This window comes from Barbus barbus (assembly GCF_936440315.1).
Source record: "Barbus barbus genome assembly, chromosome: 9".
Lineage (NCBI taxonomy): Eukaryota > Metazoa > Chordata > Actinopteri > Cypriniformes > Cyprinidae > Barbus > Barbus barbus.
The window spans coordinates 18,900,188-18,927,153 of record NC_136737.1 but is presented as its reverse complement, the minus strand read 5'-3'; the positions used below and the strand labels follow the sequence as shown (position 1 = coordinate 18,927,153).

At 37.6% G+C, this 26,966-nt stretch overlaps 1 protein-coding gene across 2 annotated transcripts in view; it reads right to left on the bottom strand.

Moving 5' to 3' along the window:
• Positions 1-296: 296 nt before the first annotated feature.
• LOC306875595 (uncharacterized protein) overlaps positions 297-26,966 on the bottom strand; it is a 38,760-nt gene continuing 12,090 nt past the window's right edge. Inside the window, exons 3-6 of one of the 2 annotated variants that reach the window (XM_079426272.1) lie at positions 7,710-7,748; positions 5,350-5,391; positions 4,865-5,041; positions 297-2,742 (exon numbers count right to left, since the gene is read on the bottom strand). In XM_079426272.1, coding sequence (XP_079282398.1) covers positions 2,732-2,742; positions 4,865-5,041; positions 5,350-5,391; positions 7,710-7,748 — 269 coding nt within the window. In that variant the 3' untranslated portion in view covers positions 297-2,731. The remainder of the gene's footprint in view (positions 2,743-4,864; positions 5,042-5,349; positions 5,392-7,709; positions 7,749-26,966) is intronic. The other variant, XM_079426273.1, reaches the window with a different exon arrangement.

The following is a 26,966-nucleotide window of genomic DNA, read 5'->3' as shown; positions in this document are numbered from 1 at the left end:
AAATAGAAAAGACTCAAATCCATGCTAAGCTGCTTTGGTAAATCACATTAACACATTATTTAAGGCTAAAAACCTTTGCTCTTATCGACAGCCCAAACATCCAGATGTGCTGATGAATAAACTAACTTCTTCCCTCAGTAATATTAACATTTTAACATATTTGAAGATGCTAATGAGGGAATTCATTGTGCTACTTTATCCAAACAACACCTAGCATAGTATACAAACGAATGTTATACAACAAAGTCATGTATCAAGGTATTTTAATGTAGAATCCATTATAATTGAGCATAAAGCTGGTTCAAAATCTTTTATTTCATTATTTAGTCACCCTCACATCGTTCCAAACCTGTTTAGGGTTACAAAAAGGAGCTATTTCTCTCTCACAAAGCAACCATATAGCTTTAGAAGACATTGAATATAGCATACAAGTGTCAGGAACCACTTTTACAGTGCTTTTATAGTATTTTTGGCCACTTTGGGCCTTGGCAAACATAGTCACTATGAACAATGGGGAGAAGCGCAAATACCACACAAAAAACATCTATTTTTGCATTCAGCTGAAAAAGAACAACACAAGGGTGAGTGAATGACACAATTTTCGTATTTATGTGAACTATTCCTTTAATCTAATGAAACTTGAAGGCAGCAAAATACGTACACTTCTTTTGTTCCCTACGCAGCTATTGATGTGTGGCATTATGCATCTCTCAGTCTTATCCAGCTACATTTAGATGACGGCCTTAATTCAGACTCCCCCGAAAAAGGTCGACCTCTCTAAAGAGGGCTGAAACTCCCTCTGTCATATCTGTCGGTTTTATTCCCTGTAATGGCTTCCACTGAGATGAGAAATCAATGCGAATTGACACTTTTGATGGTGATCCACGTCTAAACAGAGCTGGATCAAACCGGCCCTATTGTGTCGCCTTCTCACAGAGAAAAAAATAGGCTTCGTTTGGGTTCATTTACTGTGTGTCCGCTGCAGAAAATTGGCGGAAATTACTTTCTGGGGAAATCATTAACCTGCTTAATACAAATAAACAAATCGGTCGCTAACACCACGGAAAAGTTAATTTTCGCATCTTGTGAAGCTATTACATTTCTGACATGTTTTTGAGGAATCACACCACCTCCGCTGATCAAACATGAGTTGGCATGATTAGACGTCATTTTTACTGGCATTAGGTTTACTGGTGGTCTGAACGACGTACGTCGTAGCATCTCCAGAGAGCCTCAGAGCAGAGTAAATAGTTCAGAAATAACCCGTTTCGTTTGATGTATTTGCCCATCCACTCTTTGTTTGAGCTTCTCCCTGCTAAATTGTATTTCGCATGGTCGTATAATAGTTGCGAGCTCGGCTACGGGCTAATTCCCCTAGCGCGTATGCTATATTGGAGTTTTTCTTTGAAAGTTTCCTGCTGTTGTTGACACTTTATTTCAGCTCAACTCTCCGAGGGGGTGACGCTGTTCACCGCTAATTACAAACTGTTTTCATCCAGCCCTAATCAGGTCACTGGCTTCCGTCGTATAGTGAGATGTACCAGTTTCCACAAATTGCTGTAGACAAAGGGAGAGCTGCGTGTTTGGGATGTTTGGTTTGTTTCTTGGATTCTGTGGTGGTACTGAGATGTGGCTTTTGATTTGCTCTTTAACCGCAGTCTTTGTTTGCCTTTTGTTTCCTACATGGACCGTCACACACTGTTTACATTAGCATTACCGGTGTCTCTTAAATGTGTATTTTTAGAGCTCTAGCAGAATATTACTGTATCCATATGACATTCAGGTCAGCAAACAAATATTGCAGCCTCAGCTAGGTGGTTGATATTGTATAAATATCAAGCTAGATTCAAATGAAGCAGGTCTTAGTTTTATTTACTTGGATTCTTCTTAGCGATACCCTGAAATGTCTATATTTCTGTAGATTTTGAGCGTCTAAAAAATGAGTGCTCTGTGTACAATCACACACAACTATGAAATAAATAAAACACAGTATGGCTTCTATTTTTAGCTTTATTTTAACCTCACTGGCATCAGCGGCATGGTCAGTCAAGAATTTCTACAATAAATATTACAAGAATGTTAATATGGATCTACTTACATCCATTCACATGCAAATTTTTCAGTTACCAAAGGCTCTTTCACTCTTCTTTCACCTGTGAATATTTCTTGAACAACTACAGATGTTTCAAAACAACTGGAATACATGATGACAACTTTCAGAGTAGCTTTTGACAACCACCTGGATAATGAGTCATGTGGAGGTGTTTGATATACTGCTAATTCTGGGTGTCTTAATCTTTGCAAAGGAGATTCTACAAAGAGATACAGGTACATGTCAACCAGTCACTAAAGTTGGCATAAATTAATTTATAAAAAATGCACTTAATATTTGCAAAGAACTTAATAGTATGTTAATATAAAAGATTCTACATAGAGACATTAATTTGTTAATTCACAAGGCTAAAAGTTTACAGTATAAAAAAAAAATACATTTTAATATAAGTTAAGTACTCTTTAACACACAAAATGAAATAATTAGCACACAAGTGCTTCTGCACATGGAAATCTATTTTAGGTTTGGAGTTAGGTGTGAAGCTGTCAGAAAAAGAACATTGGAAAAGGCACATGTGATTGGAGAGTGAGAAGGAAGAGGATCCACGACAGATCCTTCTGTCGCTCGCAGTGATACATTTCACAGGAAACGTCCCAAAAGGCTTCCTGCCAGAAGATACTAAGGCTCCTCTGAAAAACAGATTTTCCACATTATGAGAAATATGACTTTCATTGTTGACAAAAAGTTATTAATAAAGTTTTCTAACAGGCAGCATCAGTTTTCAGTCCAAGCCATAGTGGGAAAATGTTAGAAGCTGAGTGGTTATTTTAAAAAAAATTTTTTTTTTTAGTTTATTTAATTTATTTATACAGGGACAATGCACAACAAAAGTGTTGTGCCAGAGTTAGCTATAAAGCTAATTTGCATCTGCAGTCCCTGGGCAGGATATTGTTACAAAATTACAATGTTCAGTCAAAAACAATACAATACATGCAACACCTACAATATCACATCATTTGTTTATTTGTTTATTTATTTGGATCCCCATTAGCTTCCACAATGTGGTTGCTAGTCTTCCTGGGGCCCATACAAGTGCTGAAACGTGTATACAATTAAAATACACAAATATAACATACATAAATACAACATACATATAACATAACCATGTATTCATTTATCCACATACACATTCACACACATACAGCATTTGAAAATGTCAGTACCTATAACAGTCACAAATTAACTGGTGTAATACTATTAATTGTCATCTGTTTTAGAGTCTTCTTAAAATTACATATGTTGGATATATGCCTTATTCTTAAATCCAATTTATTCCAAGCAGATGACGATCTAACTAAAACTGTTCTTGTCATACAATTGGACCTTGCAGATGGAACCACTAACACACCTGAGCTCACCTGACGCGTAACATGCCCGTGACAATACCCACTAAAAACCAATTTATCTACAAAGGATTTTGGATTGTTTTTAAATAGAGCATTGTGCATATAACAGAGAAGGCTTATATTAAGTTTGTCCTCCACCTTTATCATACTCCATTAAATTAAAAAATCAAGTCAATGATCACATATTTGATTTTCCTCAAGCCATACTTTAAGCGTAGTTTTAAAAATACTAAATGTTGCACACTCTCTAATATAAACAGGAATTAAATTCCATCTTTCTGCTGCTCTAACTGAAAAAGCTGATTGTCCAGAAACAGTTTTCTTAAATTTAGTTGAACAGTTACCTCTAACTGATGACCTAGTCTGCCTGATATTGTCCTTACAGAAAGTCACACATTGTTTAAGAGGTGGTGGTGCAAGATCATGAAATAATTTGTACATCAAACACACATCAGCAAAAAAAAAATTGTCAAACATCAATAATTTATCATTTTTAATAATATTGCAGTGATGATAACTCCTTGGCTTTTTAGCTAAAATATTCAGAGCTTGTTTATAAATAGTATATAATGGTTTTAACATAGTTATATTTGTATGGGACCAACTTGTAGCACAGTAAGATAAATGAGGGAGGATCATTGTATGCATAAAGAGTTTAGCAGCAGCCACAGGTAATTGGTGCTTAATGGTACTTTTCCACTGCATGGTACAGCACGGTACGGTTCAGTACAGCTCACTTTTGGGGGGTTTTCCACTGGGAACAGTACCTGGTACTTTTTTTAGTACCACCTCGGCTGAGGTTCCAAGTGAGCCGTACCATTACCAAAACACGACGAGTAAACTCTGCTGATCACAGATTGGCTGGAGAAAATCATCACTGCCTGTGTCATTGAACTTGTGGCACGAGACACAATAGACCCGCTAGATTTAAATTGGCACAGCCAGTGAAGGATCGAATGCAACTGTTTTGAATGAGCGCACCTTTTTAAACAACCAAAAAATGGCTGTTTCGTTGTCTGTTGAGGAAGTACAGATGATCCTCTCGTTGATAGCCGAGGAGCAGATCCAGTGAGAGTGCGATGGAGCGATGCAGAATTAAAAAGTTTTTAGAGGCAGTAGAGGTGGCGCAACTATAATGACGTGAATAATCCCGCTCACTCTAAAGCGGTACTAAACTGCAGTGGAAACACAAACCGAACCGAACTGAGCCGTGTCGTGCCGAGCCAAGTCGTACCACGCAGTGGAAAAGCGCCATACTATTCCTGAAGATCATCAAGCTTGCTCTAGTACTTTTAGAGACCTTTTTAATGTTTTTTTTTTTTAAGTTAGAATCCATAATCATACCCAAATATTTAAAATGCTCAACAATATTTATTACCTCTCCTTTAACTAAAATATCTCTTACCTTCTTCTGGATTTTCTGGATCTTCCAGATCTTCGGTGACCTCCTGCACCTCAGGGTCATTCTTAAATGCTAAGTTCTCCTCGTTGGTGTAATATGTGCCTTTCTGATGAGCCATGAAGCGGAGAACCACTATCATAATTAGCAGTATCATCACAAGAACTGCTATTACAGAGACTCCTGGATGAGGAAACAACCACAAGAAGACCAGAAACTAATGATATCAAGTTGATAGTAGGTATGTAGTTCACACAAAACAGCGTTTACTTTAGAGAGGGTGGGACATGAAGATCAATTGGTTTTATCCACCGGAAATTGATTGGATAGTGGGCGTGGCTGTGAGTAAAATGGGAGGTTGAATTTCCTATAACACGAATTTATGGAATAATTCAGCCTCCATCGAGATGCTTATATAGTCAGTGTGGCCTTGAATGATTTAAAGAGTTGTAGATGAATAGATCATATTTTGAATACGAGTACATACTTACCCAACAGAACAGCATGACCTGATTTAGTACTGGAAGCCATACCTGAAACAAAACCAAAATCAAAAACATTAAATTTCCCCCTCCCATTGAACTGATTCAATGGTCCCCCCCCCCCCCATCCAGAAACCTTTTGATTTCAAGTTTTCAAGTGCAGTGCAGTCTCGCGTGCTGCTCTTGAAAACATTCCGTGTTTTTTTTTTTAGTAGAAAGACTTAAACAGTATTTTCATGTAAAACTTACTCCAATATTATTATTATATATGTTTTACAGTCTACCTCTTATGTTTAATTTAAATATGGCACGTCGGGGTCACCAAAAGAACCAAAAACACCTGACAACAAGATATGATACATCGGTCTTGACAAAATAAATTTTTTGCTCAAAAGATTTTATTAATGTGACCATACATTTAATCCACAACAATGATGGCCTTGTTTTTTGTTTTTATTTTTCTGCAAAGCAATTTTAAAAGAAACATCTCAGACAAGTTTAAGGAATGAACCACCAGTGAGATCTCAATTAAGCCCCCTGAGCAATGAAGGAGCAACCTTTGAGCAATTAAAGCCCTCGGCGTTGATGTGTTGTTACGTGTGATGGAGTCTCTGTGTGTCTGAGTGCTTTCGCACAGCTCATTAATGCTTAATTACCTGCTACATCTAGGTGTTAGCCTATCATTACTGCTCCATTAATCAGAGCTTAAAATGCAATGCCCACTCTGAGCCATTAAACAACAAGCGTCAATAAGAGAGAGTAGGGGGAGGCTAGGAGAGAAAATCATGGTAATGAAGCACCTTGAATTGAAGAGGAGAGAGAATGGTTCTGTTCCAAAATCTAGAGATAACTACGCAGGAAGCATTTCTAGGCATCATAGACACCCATGACTTGAAGGCTGTTCCAAACCGTGGGCAGCTGTCAATTTAACATGCAAATTAAAAAAATGTAAAATACATTAAGCATTTAATCATGCCCCTGACCTAAACAATTAATTGTAAAAACAAATAATGAGATTAAATTATGCCCCCAAACATGAACAATAATTATAAAAATAAATAATTAAAAAAAAAAAAAAAAAAAAAAAATATATATATTGTGGCGGGAGGAGCAAACGACAGACACAGTGGGCGTGGCGTCAGGCCTCAGAGAGGTTTTTATTCAACAAAAATATTAAAATAAAGTGTCCAAAGGGGGAAAAGTGTCCAAAATAAACAGGGATCTGGTGTCCTCGTCGTGCTGCGGGGCTTGTGACGGAGGGCAGTGTTCAGAAGGGAAGGGTCCAGGGAAGGGGCGGAGTCCGGTGGCCGCACGCGCTCCCCTCTCGGGTCCGGGAGCTTCTGGGGCACTCGACGGCCCGGCATCCTAGCCCGTCGGCCGTCTAACGGGTGCGGCAGTCTTCCTACTCGACGCTCCCTTCCTGGACCCACGAGGACACCAGCGTGCATGCACGGGGGAAGAGACCGGACTCCCGAGGAGAGGCGCGCTCGGCATTTAAATGGCGGCGGTGATGAGCCTCTATTCACATCAGGTGCGCCTCATCACACGCCGCCAGCCCTGGCTGTTTCAGCGCCCCTCCTCTCTCACACACCCACTCCCATCGGGAGCCTGGTGAAGGGCGGCGAATACGGGACGGGGTGGTGATGACAATAAGGGGGGAGGTAGCCGACTCATCACAATATATAAAATTTAGGTTTGGGGGCATGATTAAACACTTTTTTTTTAAATTGCATTATTTTATATGATGATGGATCACATGAACTCCACTGTCTTTACTTCTATTTCTAGTAACTTTTTAGTTGCTAAAGTTAAAATGCTTTAAACTTTGCAGAAACATGCCAAAAGGTCATTCATGTCGCCTCAAATTGCTCACTTTTTTGGTGCAAAAGAGCTTTAGGGAGCAGCTGCCTAAATATGCAGTAGGCAAGCAGAGTGTTTTAATGAGAACACTCTCAAGCTGATTAATTCTGTGAATAAAGAGCATGAATGCAATCCTAAGTGAAATGTTTTCCAGAATCCTTCCTTTTGCCCTCCGCCCACCTCTCTTCCTCCGTTTATCTGTCTATCTCTTTTTTTCTTCTTTTCTGTTCTCTGTACCCCCCACCCACCACAATTCCAAGACTCATTAATTCTCTCGTCAGCAGCTCTACATCTCATCAGTCACTGCCTCATTTACACACGTCCATCTGTTGGATGTAAGATCACACACACACTCTCTCTCTGTCTCACTGCAAAGATGCATTGCAGACCCCGTGCATTGTTCCTGTTCCTTTGGTGTTTACGGTTTTGCTAAATTAGTTAAAACTCAGCTGCGTTCAGTTGGGACGAGGTTATGTGAGCTGAATAAATTGCTAAAAGTCTTTTCTCACCGATCGTAGGGTCTTCCGTGGTGTCTGTGATGGTACTGGCTGAAAAACACATGAAATATATAATATAATAAATTATAATAGTATCCACTATACATAAATAATCCGTGTATCATTCGTCCTTTCCATTTTCAATTGATAAATGAAAATCAAAAAATGAAAATCTGATTGTTTTTTTTGTTATTTGATTTTGAATCAGAAACGAAAAATAAAAATTGTCTTGTATTTCATATTTTAAAATTTTGTTTTGGATCAAAAATACAAAATTGAAAAGGGTCCACACAACAGAATCTGTTTTTAATATTTAATTGCTGGGTTGTGCGTCACCCGGAAATTTTTCTGCGAGCAAATAGGCGGGCTTGTGGTTTTTCTGTTATTGTATTACGCTATAATTGAATCAGCATCAGCTCCTTCATTGTTGTTGACACCTCCTGAAGTCCTTGTGATGCCAGGACCACCTCCTCAAATTTTATCAAACACAGCATCAAGGCCATTATCATCTCGTCGACTGAAAAAAAAGAAGCAAAATACATTGCAATTTGTTCTCTCAAAGTTATTTCCCTTGTTTAAATAAATGTATTTTTGATCCAAAACGAAATTTTAAAATATGAAATACAAGACAATTTTCATTTTTCGTTTCTGATTCAAAATCAAATAACAAAAAAAAAACAATCAGATTTTCATTTTTTGATTTTCATTTATCAATTGAAAATGGAAAGGACGAATGACACACGGATTATAAATAATCATATACCAAAATCAGTAGCAGGGTTACAAATTAATTCTAAATTAAGTTTCAAAAAGTTGAAAAGTTAAAAATTGTTTATTAATTCAACCACATTGCATGAAAAGAACATAATATAATATAATAACTTGTTTTATAATTTAAAAAAAGGTCCCACTTTATACTGAATGTATGTACTGTGACGAGTCGGCTGCCTCCCCCCCCCCCTGTCCATCATCACCACCCCGTCCCATATTCGCCGCCCTTCACCAGGCTCCCGACAGGAGTGGGTGTGTGAGAGAGGAGGGGCGCTGAAACAGCCAGGGCTGGCGGCGTGTGATGAGGCGCACCTGACGTGAATGGAGCCTCATCACCGCCGCCGTTAAATGCCGAACGCGCCTCTCCTCGTGAGACCGGTCTCTTCCCGTGCATGCACGCTGGTGTCCTCGTGGGTCCAGGAAGGGAGCGTCGAGCAGGACTGCCGCACCCGTGAGACGGCTGACGGGCCAGGATGCCGGGCCGTCGAATCCCCCAGAAGCGCCGGGAACCGAAGAGATGGACGAAGCCGCGCAAGAGACGCCGCCGCCACTCGCTCCCGGCCCCGAGAGGGGAGCGCGTGCGGCCACCGGACTCCGCCCCTTCCCTGGACCCTTCCCTCCTGAACACTGCCCTCCTGCACAGCCCCGCAGCACGACGAGGACACCAGATCCCTGTTTATTTTGGACACTTTTTCCCCTTTGGACACTTTATTTTAATATTGTTTAATAAAAACCTCTCCGAGGCTTGACGCCACGCCCACTGTGTCTGTCGTTGGCTCCTCCCGCCACAGTGGTGGAGAATGCGGGCAGGCGGAGCCTAGACAGCGCAGTTGGGCAACATCTGATGACGTCATCCCCTCTCGCTCGCAAAAAGCCATGGAACCCGCACGGGGACAGAGGAACGACGGGGACAGCCTCCCAGCCACCAAAGGGGTAAGTGACGTTCTTTCTATTGGTCATTTACCCTGTGGCTGGTTGAGGCTGACAACTAATACCCGGTTTCTCTGTCCCGGTTCCGGCGCGATGCGAGAGGGAGCGTTGCCCGGAGAGGAATCCCTGCCCCGCAAACTCCGACCGCTGGAGCCTGGTTGAGGAAGGTAGCACTCCTGCGTGGGTGGCGATCCTAGGACGGGGATGTCGCTTGGGGGGGGGAATGTGACGAGTCGGCTGCCTCCCCCCCCCCCTGTCCATCATCACCACCCCGTCCCATATTCGCCGCCCTTCACCAGGCTCCCGACAGGAGTGGGTGTGTGAGAGAGGAGGGGCGCTGAAACAGCCAGGGCTGGCGGCGTGTGATGAGGCGCACCTGACGTGAATGGAGCCTCATCACCGCCGCCGTTAAATGCCGAACGCGCCTCTCCTCGTGAGACCGGTCTCTTCCCGTGCATGCACGCTGGTGTCCTCGTGGGTCCAGGAAGGGAGCGTCGAGCAGGACTGCCGCACCCGTGAGACGGCTGACGGGCCAGGATGCCGGGCCGTCGAATCCCCCAGAAGCGCCGGGAACCGAAGAGATGGACGAAGCCGCGCAAGAGACGCCGCCGCCACTCGCTCCCGGCCCCGAGAGGGGAGCGCGTGCGGCCACCGGACTCCGCCCCTTCCCTGGACCCTTCCCTCCTGAACACTGCCCTCCTGCACAGCCCCGCAGCACGACGAGGACACCAGATCCCTGTTTATTTTGGACACTTTTTCCCCTTTGGACACTTTATTTTAATATTGTTTAATAAAAACCTCTCCGAGGCTTGACGCCACGCCCACTGTGTCTGTCGTTGGCTCCTCCCGCCACAGTACATAATAAGTGCATTGTACCAAATTATTAATTTAAATCCTATGTACCAGTGGGGATTTCTTTAAGACTGCAAGGGAAGCTCGGCTTCCCCTATAATGTCAAAAAATTAATGGTCAAATATGTACTATTGTGTTAACATTTTATTGATTAAAAATGCGTTAGAACACGTTCATCTCGAAGACGAGTTCGTTCAGAATCAGCTACATATAGCAGGTGACTCGGTTTCCTTCTCATATATTCCCGTAGCATCAGTGTATTTCCCTGTTGAAGCCCAGCGTCCATTGACTTCTATGGGGCTGCTTTGAACAGTTTTTTTCAGTGCTTCGAAACTACGCTCATTGCATAAATGCTGCGATTATGTCCCGCCCACGGACGCTGGACTCCGGGCTTCTGCGTGATGATTGGAGGGTCTGTCGAAAGACTGCATCTCCTTTTGACTGACAGCGATTGTGTCCTATAAGAAGTCGCTGATGCTGAAGCTATTCGAGCTCAGTCCCATAGCGGATTGACAAACTGCTGCAACCTATTTCTTGGTATTTGCTTGGCGAAATTGCTGGCCAATTTTCATCATAACAGGAGAAAGCTGTGTGATTATTTGGTGTTCCTTAACCCACCGGTGCGGGCTGTCTCGTTTTTCTTTATGAAGCGAAACAAACTAAAAAGAAGTCTTGTGAACAAATGTTCTGTATGTTTTTTTATGGCCTTATTTCAGTGATTCAAAATGTTAGTTTTTCACTAACCACGCATAAACGTTGTTTTCTCAAAAACAAAATCAAGTACATAAGTGCTGCTAACATATTATTGTAGCCCTGTTTTTGCTGTATACAGTGTTATTAGACTTTAGCCATTTATATATTTATAAGCAACTGAAAAAAGCACAAATGTCAGGGCATGTCAAAACTTCTCCAGGCCCCCAAAACACCCTCAGACCCCAGAGGGTTAAAGACACGGAGTTGGACAGTGCAATGCCTCAGCTTTACAAACTGTTCTCATTAGTGGCAACAATTGGAGCTACATCTGCAGGTGTAGAAAGGAGCTTCTCCTGTTTAAAGCGGCTCACAATGGGCCAAGGCCGTTTAAGCAGCCTAGCTCACCATTGAGAGGACACTGGTCAAGTCACTGGAAAAGACGCCTAGTTGGTACGACAGGGTCACAGAGCATTTTCTTGAAAATAATTTACGTATAAATAAATGGACAATTTTTATGATGTAGGCCGAAAATGAGCTTCCCCTCTTTGAAAGACCAGCAGCCGCCACTGCTATGTACATAGTAGTTAAGGCCACTTAATGTAAAGTGGGATCAAAACAAACAAACAATAAATGCCAGAATCAGTTTTAAGTTAATTAACATGGTTACAAATGAAACCTAAATTAATATGTTTTACTAATTCATCCAGATTCCACTAAAAGAAAATGATTTGACAGATTATTGCAAGTAAGCAAACGTTTACTTGCCTTCAATAGTGAAACAGTCTCTGAAACCAGATTTACCTATTTCTTGGCTGTATTTAGTTAGTGTTCACACACATAAACTTGAAATATTCACACATAAAAGCATTAAATCCATGCTGAATTTGAATCAAAGCAAGGCGAGGCTTTACATACGGAACGTTTCTCATTCGAGTGTCGACTTAAGTTGTTTTGGGAACCTCTATTTGATGCGGAGTGACAAACATGATCTTTACATGTCCCCTACAGAGCCGGGGTCCCTCGCTCTGTCAGTCTCTCCATCACTCCAGCCCTGCCCCACATTCAGCTTGAGTAAACAAACAAACAAACACCTGGAGCAGTTTTGCTCCCGGCTCACCTCTAGGGGCCCCCGCTTTCAAAGAGGTCCCTAATCTGTGGGCAATTTGTCAAAATAATGTCTTTTGTTTGTCAGGCCCAAACAGCGCTTGTCTCTTTAAGACAGGCATGCTGACAGACAGCTCGCTTGGGTCCTGATGAACACTCTCTGATGGATTTTGCCAGATTAATGGAGTTGAGAGGCGGTTCTGTTTGGATGGCCGACAGACAGTTTTCTGATTGCAAAGCCTATTCGTGGGAATGGGCAGGCTTGTTTAACTAGGGGAAAAACAAGCTCTCCCCTTTTGTGACCCTGCTGTTCTATCTGAATTAAATGAGTATTTGGTTTTAATGTAAACATTTGCACTGAATCCTGCAATGGACAAATAAGTACTAGTAAACTGTAGCAGTGGTTTTTGGGTGATCAGTTATGCTTTTGCATATTTACCTTTACCTTTGCATATTTACTTTGTCAGTGTCAGGGATAACACATTACAAGCAGCACAAGTTACGCAATCAGATTACTTTTTTCAAGTTACTAGTAAAGTAATGCATTATTTACTTTTTCAAATAAGTAACACAGGTTACTTTATTTTCCTATTTATTCACTGACACCTTCTCCTGTCCACATGTTGAGAGAAATTGGGAGTGAGGTGCAGTTGTAATTTCTCTTTTGGTGTGAAAGGGCCTTTATATTTGCCAAAAATATAACTTTTGTTTTCGTTGTTATTAAAAATAAACAAGCAAGTCCAGCTCAGGTGACAAAAAGTAACACAAAACTAAAATAACGTATTACTTGCAACAAAAAAAAAATGCAATTAGTTACTTTTTTATGGAAAAATGCAATATTGTAATGCATTACTTTTTACTTTGCACGTTTTACATTTCACGTGATATTTTACTTTTATTTTGATAGTTTACATTGTAGTCAAAAATAGGGTGTGAAGCTTATACAAATGTAATCATTATTTTTTCTGTAATTTTCAAACACATGATCACGTGCTTAATCTTCAGAAAATGTTGACTGTCAACCTCTGAAAGTCAAATTTAAATATTTGGAATCTAAATACAATTTACAACTTTTTAAGTTTAAGGATTATTCTAGCAATAAACATTAAACACACATCAAAACATAAAAAAATAATACAAATAATAATTAAAATATTATGATAATTAAAAACAAATAAAAATAAAACAATATTAGAATATTTACAAACAAATAAAAAAGTTAAAAAAGGAGAGAAACAAATAAAACTCAAAACTAAAAAAGCTAAATTTGGCAATACTGAATACACAATAAAACCTAATAATAATAACAATAAATAATAATAAAAAGAGAGAAAAAGAAAAGAAAAGCATAGCAAAGCAAAAGAAAAAGCAAAGAAAAAATAATAACTGAATGGCCAGAATTGGAATAAGGGATGGCAAACAAACCTCACTTATGTTTGTTTAAAATTAACATCGAACAACTTACAAATCTAACTTGCTTTCATCATAGGTTAATTTTATATTAGCAAATAACATGGGACTCTTTGTCACATACAGCACATACTCTGTACAGCCCAGTTTATGATGACTGAAAGATGATATTGACAAGCTGAATACAAACTGGCATATATTTTCTTCCTAACAATACATCCCTAATGAAAAACCCAATACATCCTTATAAAATGTCTACAACCCCAGGCCTCCAGTGTGCATCGTATTGCTTTATCCTTGTGCTTCATTCCTAAGAAGTTAAATTTTTTTCTTCAAGTGCTGGGTTGGTTTTTAATGGCCCATCAATATAAAATGCCCCAACATTTACAGAATTCGAATCCTCTGTGCTGAAATTGCTTGCATTGGTTTTTAAGGCTTTGTTGTATTATTGATGTATTTTTAGTGGGGAAATGGCTCCAAATGACTTTTAAGCCTTGCCGTCTTTCCATTTCTGGTTATTCCATTTCTTACATACGAGTTGAAATGGAAAGATGAGAAAAACATATTTCTTATTTATAAAGTGAAGTAGGAATTGATAGATGTAAGAAATAAGAACGACAGTGGCTGTATAGCAAGTACACACACAGCCGATGAGTTTCTGCCGCTTAACGTAAAAATATCATGCGCCAGGACCGTTGACCCGGACAGAGTCCAAACCTGCTGGGAAAAACCAAAAGAGATCTTCCTTCCCCACTAGTTTTTCTTGCTAATGCACTATTTGGACATATCTGAGCATTTTTCCCTTCAACCTTGTTAGCTAGTTTTTTGAGTTGGCAAGATCCTTCTGAGGATAATTACAACTAATGACTTAATGCTTAGATGTTTATACAGAAGTAAACAAAGGGTTTACAGTCACTGGAAGCTCATAATATTGAATTGCAAAGGGCATCAATGCTCCAGGTCAGCCGAAAGTACGAAATTTTTGCTTTTAATCGTTTAAAAGCAAGAAGAAGATTGCGGCTGTTTCTGCGGTGAGATCACCAATTCTCTGACTTTTCTTAATGAGCTCAGGGCCACAGGGTGTCATGGGAAGCGGGTGATGTTAGCGGGAGGTTCCTGGCACATGAGTCGGGAACTGCCTGTTATTGCCATCAAGGGTAATGGAAGTAAACAATCACCCATCAGGAGCAACGAGAGAATTTTAATGAATATGTATAAGAGCAAGATTTTATATGTGTGTGCAGACCGCATTTAAAAGAACGTTCTGGGTTCAGTACAAGTTTAACATCTGCGACAATTACCACTAATCGCTTAACTGATAAAAACAAACAAATGCTGCACATGCAGTAATACATTTACAATAGATATCAATGAAGCAATTCATCCCAGAGAGTTTTGTTTTGTTGAAAAGAGCTGATTCATGTAAAAAAATTTAACACTTTATTTCGATAGACCACTTTAGACATTCTACTAACAGTAAGTAACTTTGCAACTACATGTCAACTAGCAGTCATTAGAGTATTAGTAGACTGTCTGCTTAATGTCTTCTAACACTTTATTTTGATGGGTTCACAACATACAACATACTGACTATGAGAAACTTTGCAAGTATATGTCAACTTATTCTACTAACCCTAAACCTACCCTAAAAGTCCACTCTGAGGGTTAGTAGACATGTAGTTGGAAATTAGTGATAATTAGTTGATATGTAGTTACAAAGCTACATATAGTTAGTAGAATGTCTAAAGTGGACTATCAAAATAAAGTGATTTAAAAATGTGATTTAGAAATAAACATAAAATAAATTAAAATTGTAAAAAAAATATTTTAAGCTGTAAAGTTAAATGTAACACTCAATGTTCACCTAAAAATTACATTTATAAACTTAATAAAAAATCTTATTATTATGCTCTGAAATATGTTATTTGAGCTGTAAAGTTATTTTAAATTTAGTAAAAAAAATAAATAAATTGTTGCACAAAAAACTTTAGCATGCAGTATTTAATTACAAAAAACAGCTGTAATCTATTTTAGAGATTTGGCATCAGCGCTAAAATAGCAAGATGCAAATAAAAGTTGTAGTCTAGAGCTATTTAAACATTTTAAAGAGCTTATTTAGTTTATTTTTCCTTAATATTTCAATGTTTGTCTAAAAGTTTAATTTAAAAATAAACTTTACTAAAATGTAAATGAAAGTAAAGTAATAATAATAATGAAATAATAATAAAAAATGTTATTTGAGCTGTAAAGTCAAATTTAGCAAAAAAAAAAAAAATAGTTTACCCTACTTTTTGTAGACAGGTTAACTGTTACGCTGTTAACGTAACTGTTATTCACACGCGATATATTTATGTATCATAAAAAAGTTTGCAGATTTACATGGCAGGTCATGACAGGATATGAAATACTGGGCACAACTTTACACAAACAATGCTTGTTAGCAATTTTAACATGCTACTGCCAAGGTTACATAACAGCTTAAATATTGTAAGTAACTTCACTGAAAAAATTTACTGGACAGTCACGCAGCTTTAGCATGCATTATTTAAGTCAATCAGGCACTGTCTGCGCTAAATCAGCAATCGCGCGCACGGTAGCCATTTTAAAGAGCTGATTCGGGTGAAATTCCTCTGTACTTCAGCGTTTATTTGATACAGTTCCTCGCCCCATTACACTGTAAACACAATTTTTGTTTGATTTTGGTAAACTGAGGAACAAAATGAGTTTCTGTGGCAACATTCTCCCAAATTACTGAATGAAAGTGGATTTTGGGTTGAGCGATATTAAAACAGCCGGTTTGTAAACGTTTACATTAGCATTAGCATTAGTCTCTGAAAAATGGACCTGCGTGTGTTAATTGCGGGGTCTTTACTGAAGTCGCTGATATAATTTAAAGTGTATTAATGCACAACTTCCACTCTTACTCACACAGCGAGGGAGATGGTCAGAAATTAAATAGAGCTATAAGACAGCGCCATAAGTTCATCCCCCATGGAAGTCGTTTGTACCCCCTCCATTCTCCTCATAAAACCATCACCTAATGAGTCTCTCGCTCTCCCTCTCACACAAACACATGCAGGGAGATACACACTTCAGATAAATCAAAATGACAAGATGATTGGGTGGGAAAAAAAGCTTAAAGAGGTTGTAATATTTTCCTCAGAGAGATGAAAATGACTTGTTCTTTCCATGTTAGCGCACATACACAACAAAACAGCTAAGCTAACATACATCTACTATCGACCCGCTCTCTCAAAAAACATGCCATGAGACACGTTCCAGTAAAGATGGAAATATGTTTTTGAGGTGACTCCAAGGGTATGCTAATATGCTATTCATACCATTAAAAATAATGTTGTTTTTTTTGTGTGTAATATATATATATTCTTGACAAATTTTCACCGATAAAAAGATTAAAGCACATTTAAAGGGTTAGTTCACCCAAAAATGACAATTCTGTCATTAATTACTCACCCTCATGTCATTTCAAACTCGTAAGACCTTCGTTCATCTTCGGAACACAAATTAAGATATTTTTGATGAAATCTGAGAGCTCTCTTACCCTCCATAAACAGCAATGCAACTGCAATTTTCCCAGGTCCAGAAACGTAGCAAGAACATCAGTAAAATAGTCCACAACAGTGCTTCAACTGTAATTTTACGAAGCTACAAGAATACTTTTTATGCGCAAAGAAAACTATATCTTAAATTGTGTTCTGAAGATGAACGAAGGTCTTACAGGTTTGGAACAATACAAGGGTGAGTAATTAATGGCAGAATTTTCATTTTTGGGTGAACTAACCCTTTAACGTAGTACATTTTACAGTAATTTTAAGCAAACTTGCATAAAATAGTAAAATGTGTTTTCAGATAATATATGATGATATAACTTTTTCTAAACCTATTGACATTTTTAAATTAAAAACCTATTTAAATCTGTAAAAAAAAATTACGTAATTCAATATACTGTCTTTACAGACTTACACAATATAAATGCACACACACAGTAAAAAATAAGAACAAATAAATAAGTGGAAATTAATGGATTGACAAATAAACTGGCAGTAAATAAAGATAGATAGATAGATAGATAGATAGATAGATAGATAGATAGATAGATAGATAGATAGATATAAATAAAAAAGTATAAAATAATAAATTTAATTATATATTTGTAGGATATCAGAGACTGAATCAGACAATTTTAAGATGCATCAGAACACTGAAACCTGAGGAGCTGGAATGCAGAGAGGCCTTAAGGAACAGGACGTCATAAATCTAGTTGGAAGCAAGCAATCCCAACTAGCAAGCCTCTTTCACCAAACAACTTGCAACACTGAGACAAACGAACACTTATTGATAATTCCAATTCAAGAAGGAGACTGTCAAATTTGTTGCAAGTAATCAAGACTGATGTTCACATGTAAACCTGTGATAGGAAATCACTAGCTACAGACTCTTTCGGGCGTGTCTCCACACATAGAAGACAGTCCAAACCAACATTCCTTTGTCTAAAGAACATGCCTTCGTTCTCCTTAGAACTATACAAAGACTTTATTTTTCATATGCACATAAAATCATCCTAAAAGGACATTTTTATGCAGAACCTCATATTATGTTGTAAACCACATATCATGTTTTAATCAAATAATATGTATGTCTTTTCAATAAGTATTGAATAGCTCGAGCCTTAAAGGGAAATATTGCATATTTAGTATGTATGAGCTTGAAAATTCATGCTGTGAATGTTTCTTCCAATCAATTCTTTGTCAAATGCATCATAGTCTTATTATGAAATCATGTTCAAAAAGGTATACTTTGCCAAAGCCTGTAAAGTTTGGACCTCTGACTGAACAGATAACAAGTTGATTTATGATTTGGTGGAGAAACAGACCAACACCCCAAGCAAGGACAGTATCTAATTGGTCAAGACATCCAGAGGGGATGTGTCCAGAAGCGAGTTTAAAACTGTTGTCCCTCCTTCTTTCTTTCTCTTCGTATTCTTCTCTTTTTGTTCGCTCTTCGTACCCTTCTCTTTTGTTCTCTCTATCTCTCGTCCCTCTCACCGAGTGCTGCCCTTTGAGCGTGCTCTGGCCCACGTGCCATAATGACTAATGAGAAGGAAAACAACTTAGTCTCGTTACATCATTTTATTTTTATTCTTTTACTTTAGTTTCTTTTCTTTCCGTGGAGTTTCATGTGTTAATGTAAGTTTGATACAAAGTCCAGCTTCGACTGCACTCGCTTCAACTTCCAGCAAGCCAACGCCCAAAGACGTCACTTCAAAGACTACTGAACTTCCAGCCAATCAGACACTTCGGGAACCCCCTGTCTGCAACGACGACACAAAGGAAACCCCGTAACACAGGCAAGCAAGCAACGCCTCCAAGTTCTGAATTGGTGACTTTAATGTAAATTTTAGCCTCATTGAGAAACTCAAAGCGAGGGTTAAATAAGTGATTGATGGTTGTTCAGGTCTATGCAATTGAACATATTGCTGTAAACTTGGGATTTCACATTTTCATTCTCTTAAACTCATCCTTTCCTTACTTTCTCTCTTTCTGCAACGTGTGAATGCTTGTGTTCATGTGTTAGATTAGTTTATGTCTTAGGTTTATATAAATAAAATCTGATTTATAAGAGAAGTATCTTGTGTTTTCTGCTCACAAGTTAATGCCTTAATCTGTCGATTTCGTTACTGTGCTATTTAATAGTGTTTTCACTATATTTGGGATTTTAATATCCAGTGCAGAGTTTGTCATACGGCTCGTTCAGTGAATCGTCGTAACACTGATTCTGTTCAAATCCCTATAAAATCATAAATGATTCCCTTTGAGCTAAATTAAACTATTTCTTTAAATTACGTATTAATATTATAAAATGTATAACCCCTACATATTCATCAAAAAATAACGTAAAAAAAAAAATGTGTCAAATAACAAGTCTTTAACTAAAGCATCCTACTTGAAATAGTGACACCCACTCTCTTTCTGCACCTTTTTTGCCAAACATTTGCACAAACCTCAACACGCTGGGTTGGTTTATCTGCCGACCACAGCATGGGTTCAGATACTATTATTGTAGCCCTCACAGGTGTGGAGAGGAGGTGTGATTTTTCTATAGCATGCTCGCTTCAAATACGCAGTCGCACTGCAGGTTTCGACAGGAAATTGAGTAGGAGCGGTATCTGGTTGGAATAAAAGGCCAGGTGGTGGGCATGAAATTAACTTATTTTTGAACATTTTGAGATATTTTAGGGTGGGGTGTTCGAGATCTTAACTGGAGCTTCTAGAAACCATGGATGTTCTGACCAAGGTTTGTGTTGTTTGTTGAAGTGTTTTCAAAACATTACAGACTAAAATCATATTTGTCAAAGACATTTTGGAGAGTGTTGCTTAATTTTTTACCCCAGTAACTTCTACAACTATCTGAAAAGCACTGCGATACAACATTTTTACCCAGAATACTAAGTCATGAGCTATCTTTAGTATAGCATACTACCAAACTACTCTTTTTACACTACGTAAACCGTGCACAATATGGCAGTGTGTTCATATTATCCAGAATATAACAGCAAATTGTGCTCAACATTGAGTCTTACAATGCAATGCAAACAGCTCACTATGGAAGCCCGTTTTCACCAGGAAATAAAACCGTAATTGTGACTCTTTTTTTCTTTCAATTCAGATTTATTCCCTCATAATTCTGAGAAAGAGAATTTTCTTCTCAGAATTCTGAGATATGAATTCAGAAATGGAGGATATGAACTCACAATTCAGATTTTTTTCAATTCTAAATATATATCTTATAATATAAACTCAATTTGAGAATATAGATATAAAGCTCTCAATTCTGAGATAAATATCTGTTTTTTTTGCAATTTTGAGTTTATTAAATTGTGAGATATGTGAGATATAAACATATAAACATAAAATTGCCAGAAACAAGCTCAGAATTGCAAGAAAAATAAGTCTGAATTGTATGATAAAAATTCACAATGACCTTTACTTATTTTATTTTAATTTTTTTTATCCTGTGGCAGAAACAAAATTGCACAGCTGGTCCTTCTGTTTTCCATCATGAACCTGAATATCAGTCACAATAATATTTCCTGATATATCTTTACCAGCAGAAATGTATAAATATGTTAAAGTAAGTTAAATGAACATTTAAATAATTTTATGGCATTTTAATCATAAACCCTATAAAAACTGTTTGAAAAAGTTTGCCAAAAATAAAAATAAATGAAAATTCACTTAATTCAACAAATTCATTTGACCAATTTACAGTTTTGCTTTTCAAGTAAATGTTTTTTTTGTTTTGAAGCATGTTTAGACATTTTGGATTGAAAAACATGCTTCTGAAAATAGTAAAATATATATATATTTTTTACAGTGTTCCAAGAACACTAAGTGAAAATAAGCTTATAGAGAATTAAGCACATCCATCACTTAAAAAGGCCCTTTGTACCCATGACATCACCAGAACACAACTGTTCACTTAGGCGAGCAGGAAACTGTGATGTGTGCCAGAACTCTTTCTCCAGTGCAGAAAATGTCTTCAGAATGACATACTTCACGACGACTCCTGTCTAGACTTCAGCTGCTGTCAAATATAAAAATATAATATTCCTGTCTATGTCGACGCTGTCAACAATCGAGCTAAAAGACACACTGAGGATCAGTTGCTCACAACAAAACCCAACACTCGGTTCTGATCACAAAACTGCAGTTCTTTGATTCGCTCAGCAGAGCTACGGTGCTTAGAATAACATTAATCAACACAGATGGCTGCTTAAAAATATGTTGCAAATGCAAAACTTGTCAAAAGAAAGTGTTGTGGGTGTTGCTTTGTAGCTGCAAAGGTGTGAATAGTAAATTTCTATATGGTTGCTAGTGTGTTGTGAGTGGATTTAGAGCATCACTATGCAAATGCTAGTGTGTTCTGAGTGGAATTAACACATATGCAGTTACTAGTATGTTTTTACCAGATTTAATGCATCACTATATCATTGCTAGTGTGTTTTGAGTGGATTTAGCGCATCACTATGCAAATGCTAGTGTGTTCTGAGTGGAATTAGTGCATATGCAAATGCTAGTGTGTTCTGAGTGGAATCAGTGCATATTCAAATGCTAGTGTGTTCTGAGTGGAATCAGTGCATATGCAGTTACTAGTGTGTTTTGAGCGGATTTAGCGCATCACTATGCAAATGCTAGTGTGTTCTGAGTGGAATTAGTGCATATGCAAATGCTACTGTGTTCTGAGTGGAATTAATGCATCACTATGCAGTTGCATGACTATACAATTACTGCATATGCAGTTGTGATTGTTTTGATTGTATTTAGTGTAAGTCTATATGGCTGCTAATGTACTCATTTACATTTAGCTTTTATCCAAAGCTACTTACAAATGAGGATAATAGAAACAATCAAAATCAACAAAAGAGCAATATGCAAGTGCTATGACAAGTCTCAGTTAGCCTAATGCATTTTTTTGCATTACTGCTATGATCTAAGCAGACTTAGTGCGCATGTGGTGTTTTGAGTTATTTTAACACACAGCTATGCAGTGAGTTCATAGTGATTTCAGCACATTGCGGTTTGGTTTCTAGTGTGTTCTGACTTTTTTACCACACTGTGTGTGGTTGCAAGTGTTTTGAGTTATTTTATTGCTTCGTTAATCAATTTCTACGATATTTGGAGTGGACTTAGCTCATTGTGTTATGGTTGCTAATAAATTCTGACAATATTTTACCAGATTTAGCACACATGCGGTTGTAAGGAGGACTTGAGTGGTTTTAGCACATTGCTATGATTTCTCTGTTGAAACCAAGAGTAAGTTCTCACAGGAATCACGTTTGATATATACACTGTGAGAACAATTCATTGTAGCCTTACTGACGAGAGTTCTTTCTGAATATAGTGTATATACGTTTGAGCCGCCTGAGAGTCGCAAGCACAACGTGTCATTGCGCTGAGATCTAATTTAACAAAAAGCTGCACCAGGAATCCATATTCTCAGGTTCACGACTGCTAACGCTAACAATGACTGCTCTGCTATGTTTTGACATGTTTAAATGGGAAATGACAATTAGAGCGAGTCGGTGAACATTCTCAGTGTAATGAGCTCGATATGAGATGACAGGAGTGCTGAGAGATTTAATCTTTTATTCTGAACAGTATCCCATGATTCCTTGCACCTCAAAACAGCAAAGAATCAATGAAAAAGTAATGTCTGTCTGTGATTTCTCACAGATATGAACCCAAAACCTCCATCATCATGGTTCTTGTTACTGCCTGCTTTCTCTTTAATAGACAAGTGCAGTGCACTTTTAATAAAGCATATAAGCTCATCATATGAGGCATGGCCTGATTTAGATGCATTCTCTTTCTTCTAGCAGTTTATTAATTTATCTGAGCCATCATTTTCCCAGCTGTCACTGTGGCACGCCGAGGCGTCTCATTGGGTCTCGGAGGGCCTCATACAGTGGTGCTATGAGCCAGTGTAGAGACCTTGAAATCTACAGCTGGTCTTATTGGGGCACAGAGCTCACACAGGCAAACATACTCATTTACACACATATATAGGCACACCACACATTGGTGGTACTTCTGGGGCACCGAGCTCCACATATCTGACAGATGCTCTCCTTTTTCTCATTAACTCTGGCACAATGTAAAAGAAAAAGACAGAATGACTCACTTAGGCTTTTTTAAGTGGACTTACTGTACATGCGACCCAAATTAGGTTGATTATTTCTGAAGCAGTTCAATTAATAATGAGACACAATGGGTACATTCTCAAACAAGCAGATGTGACAGAAAGTGTGTTACCTAACCTGTTTTAACAGTTTAAAGTGACCTTGAAAAGAAATTGTAAAAAGTGACCCCAAACTGGCTGGCTGCCATTAAACTGAATGAAATGACTCAAAGTGACCACCGTAAAGGAATTAAGTGACTACCTTGAACAACTCAAAGTAGACTTATCAAATGATTCAAAATGACTCCATTTCAATGGCTCAAGGTGATTACTTTACAGGTATGAAATGATTTATAAATAAGTGAGTATATGATCAAATTAAATGATTCAAAGTGATCACCTTAAATGATGCAGTGACTATCTTATACAACTCAAAGTGGCTGTATTAAATGATTCAAAGTGATCACACAAATGACTCAAAATGACCACTTGTAGTGGATCAAAGTGACCATCTTAAACTCAGTTACTGCCTTGATTGACTAAGTGACCACTTTAAATGACTCATTGACTGCCTTAAATGATTCAAAGTGACCCAGTTAAATGACTTTTAAGTGAATATATTAAATGATTCATAGTGGACCACTTTGATTGACTCAGTGACCACTTTAAATAATTTTTAAAACTTTGTGATAACATACTTCAAAGTAATCCCCATAAATGACAACTCAGAGTGACAACTTTGAATGAATCTGTGACCGTCACAAATGACTCAGCATATTAAATCACTCAAAATGATCGCCTTAATTGATTCAATGTAATCACCTTAAATGATTCAGAATAACCCCCTTAAAATGATTCAAACCCTGCGTCCCAATGTGCATACTATCCACCCTATCTGCCCTAAATAGTATTGAAAATTACTAATATCACATAGAATTTAGGATGGATAGTATGAACATTGGGATGCAGGGGAAAGTGATTAACTTGATGATTCAGAGTGACCATCTCTAACAACTCAGTTTAGCTGCATTAAATGATTCACAGTGACTACATTAAATAATACACTGATACATACATACACTATATTGCCAAAAGTATTGGGTCACCCCCTTCTAATGAACATGTTTGACTACTTTAGTCATTTCTATTTACTAATACAAATCTTAATGTTAAAGCATATAATGATATTCTAGGGAATTGTGTGCTTCTAATGTTATAGCAACAGTTTGGACAGGACCCTTTTCTATTCTAACATGACAGTGCCTCTGTGTATAAGACACGGTTCAAAAAGACGTGATTGATTCAGTCAGTGTGGAAGAACTTGACTGGTCTGCAGAAAGCCAAGTCCTGATCCCAGCTGACTTTAAATGCAGACCTTGAGCCAAAAACTCATCACCAAACACCAATGACTTGTACAGACACTATAAGACACTATACAGACACTATATATATAACCCTGCATTAGATTATTCAAAGTGATCAGTGACCAAATTGAAATTCTATTCAAAGCAATTACCTTAATTTCATTCAAAAGGAGGACCGAAGACCTTCAAACAGCAGAACTGTTCCTTTAAGATCGAGCCCGTGCTTAATCAGAGAGCTCTTCTTCTATGATAAATGGCAAAATGACTCAGTCTACGTCTGCATGTTCCACCTGTCAAAGCCCTTTCCAGCCTGGCACGAAAACACGGAGACTCACCAGGAGGCACGCAGCACCTCCCCAGACACCTGCCCTGACAGAACGGACACGCCAGCTCCCGCTTTCTCTACCGCGCGCACGCCACACGCTATAACCTACACGCTGATCAAACGCATGAGATGTGTTCGTCAGCGCTGACGGGCGCTACGAGCTTTGATTTGGTCTAAGTGCCCTCAGTAGGGTGCTATTGTAGTGGAAGTGAGGGAGAACCAGAGAGAGGGTGACAGGGCAGAGGAGGATTCAGGTGGGTTATTTGGGTATTTTGCGATATTACAGCATTGCTCTCGGCTGCCGTTGACAGATGATCCCAGTCAGATGTAACTGGAAGCTAAGCATGTCAGACGGTCTTCTTCTGTCAAACAAGTCTACGTTTCTATCAAGGCTACTTGCTATAGTAGCTTTCATTTTATGAAATTTAGAGATATTGAAAAAAAGGTCACTTTCAAAGCAGACTGCATGGACATTTTAATTTGATCTTAAAATAAATAAGTAGCCTATATATAAATAAGTAAAGAAAAATAAAGAAAAACGTAAAATAAATGAAAAAAAATAAAATATGAATAATGTAAAATAAACTCAAATATAAAATATCTGAATTATAATTTAATAAATGTATAAATATAATTCAATAATAGTACTAATAATATTTTAGTTTATTACATATTTTATCAATTCAATAATTGAAGTATTCTGCTATATATATATGAAATAGCTGCACAAATACAAAATGGGAATCTCTATCTCTAAATATATATTAAATGAACGTCAGGAAAGAGAAAGAAAGAAAGAAAGAAAGAAAGAAAGAAAGAAAGAAAGAAAGAAAGAAAGTTATTTCCTTAACATAAAAAAATTAAATGTGAATAAAACATAACATAAAACGTAACATTTACATTTAAAGAATAAATATAAATTAATAATAATAATAATATTTGTAGATTAAAAAATAAATAAATTCTAAAGTAATTTTGAAATCCATACATTTAGATTAAGATTAAGTTGTATTATTTATATAAGTATTATGTGATAAAGTGGTTGTATAATTTTATTTGCATTTTATATTTTATGTCCTTGGGGAAAATATTTTTCTTTCTTTCTTTCTTTCTTTCTTTCTTTCTTTCTTTCTTTCTTTCTTTCTTTCTTTCTTTCTTTCTTTTCTGAAAAAATAAAATAACTTTTCCATAATATAGTTTATATATTAAAGGTAAGTAATAAACTGTGTTTTACCAATGCATATTTACCAATTTGCCAACAGATAATAACAAAATGTGCTCATGAAGTGCATGTACTGTTGCTATGGAGACATTAGACATTCATGACTTCTGTTTGTGTCTATTTTGCACCAAATATAAATATGCACTCTGACCACCTAAATTTTACATATCTGCTCTGTATTGATGTAAAATGAAAACTTAAGAGCCCATCATATTATTCACACCCTGGTAGCATGTTGTTTTTGAAAATCATTATACTGAGACAGCTGCTTATAATGATTTTCAAAAACAACATGCTACCAGGGTGTGAATAATATGATGGGCTCTTAAGTTTTCATTTCATTTTCATTTTACATTAATACATCCATCGTCAACACGCCACTGGAACCAGTTTCCAGAAACTAGTTGCAGTGGCGTGTTGACGATCTCCAGAGATCCGTGGACCGATGTGAGTTTCAGCGAGAGGGGCAGAGAGTGTGAACCCTAAATTAAATTACCTTCCTGCAAAACTACTTTTCTGCTGCTGCTACCAAGAAAAAAAAAAACCTCTAGGCCTGATAAGAAAGCTTGTCGTCAATATTCCCTCAACACTCAAGACATCCGCTCTAGGGAAGAAAACAAAAAAAATTCTGAAAGAATGGGGAGAAAAAAAAATGTATGTTGTTTTCCACAAGTCACATTTGGACAATTTTACCTTTTCTCAGAAACTTTGGAATAATAAATGAAACGAGAAGAAAAAGTTGTGTTCTGATAAATGAATATACTGCAAAAAACTTTACATGCAGGGAAATACTACAGGCAAAAATATTACACATATAATATGATAATTCAATTATAATATTGTGGAATTTTTTTATTATTACATTTTATCATTAATTAAATTTTATTACAGTTTTAGCA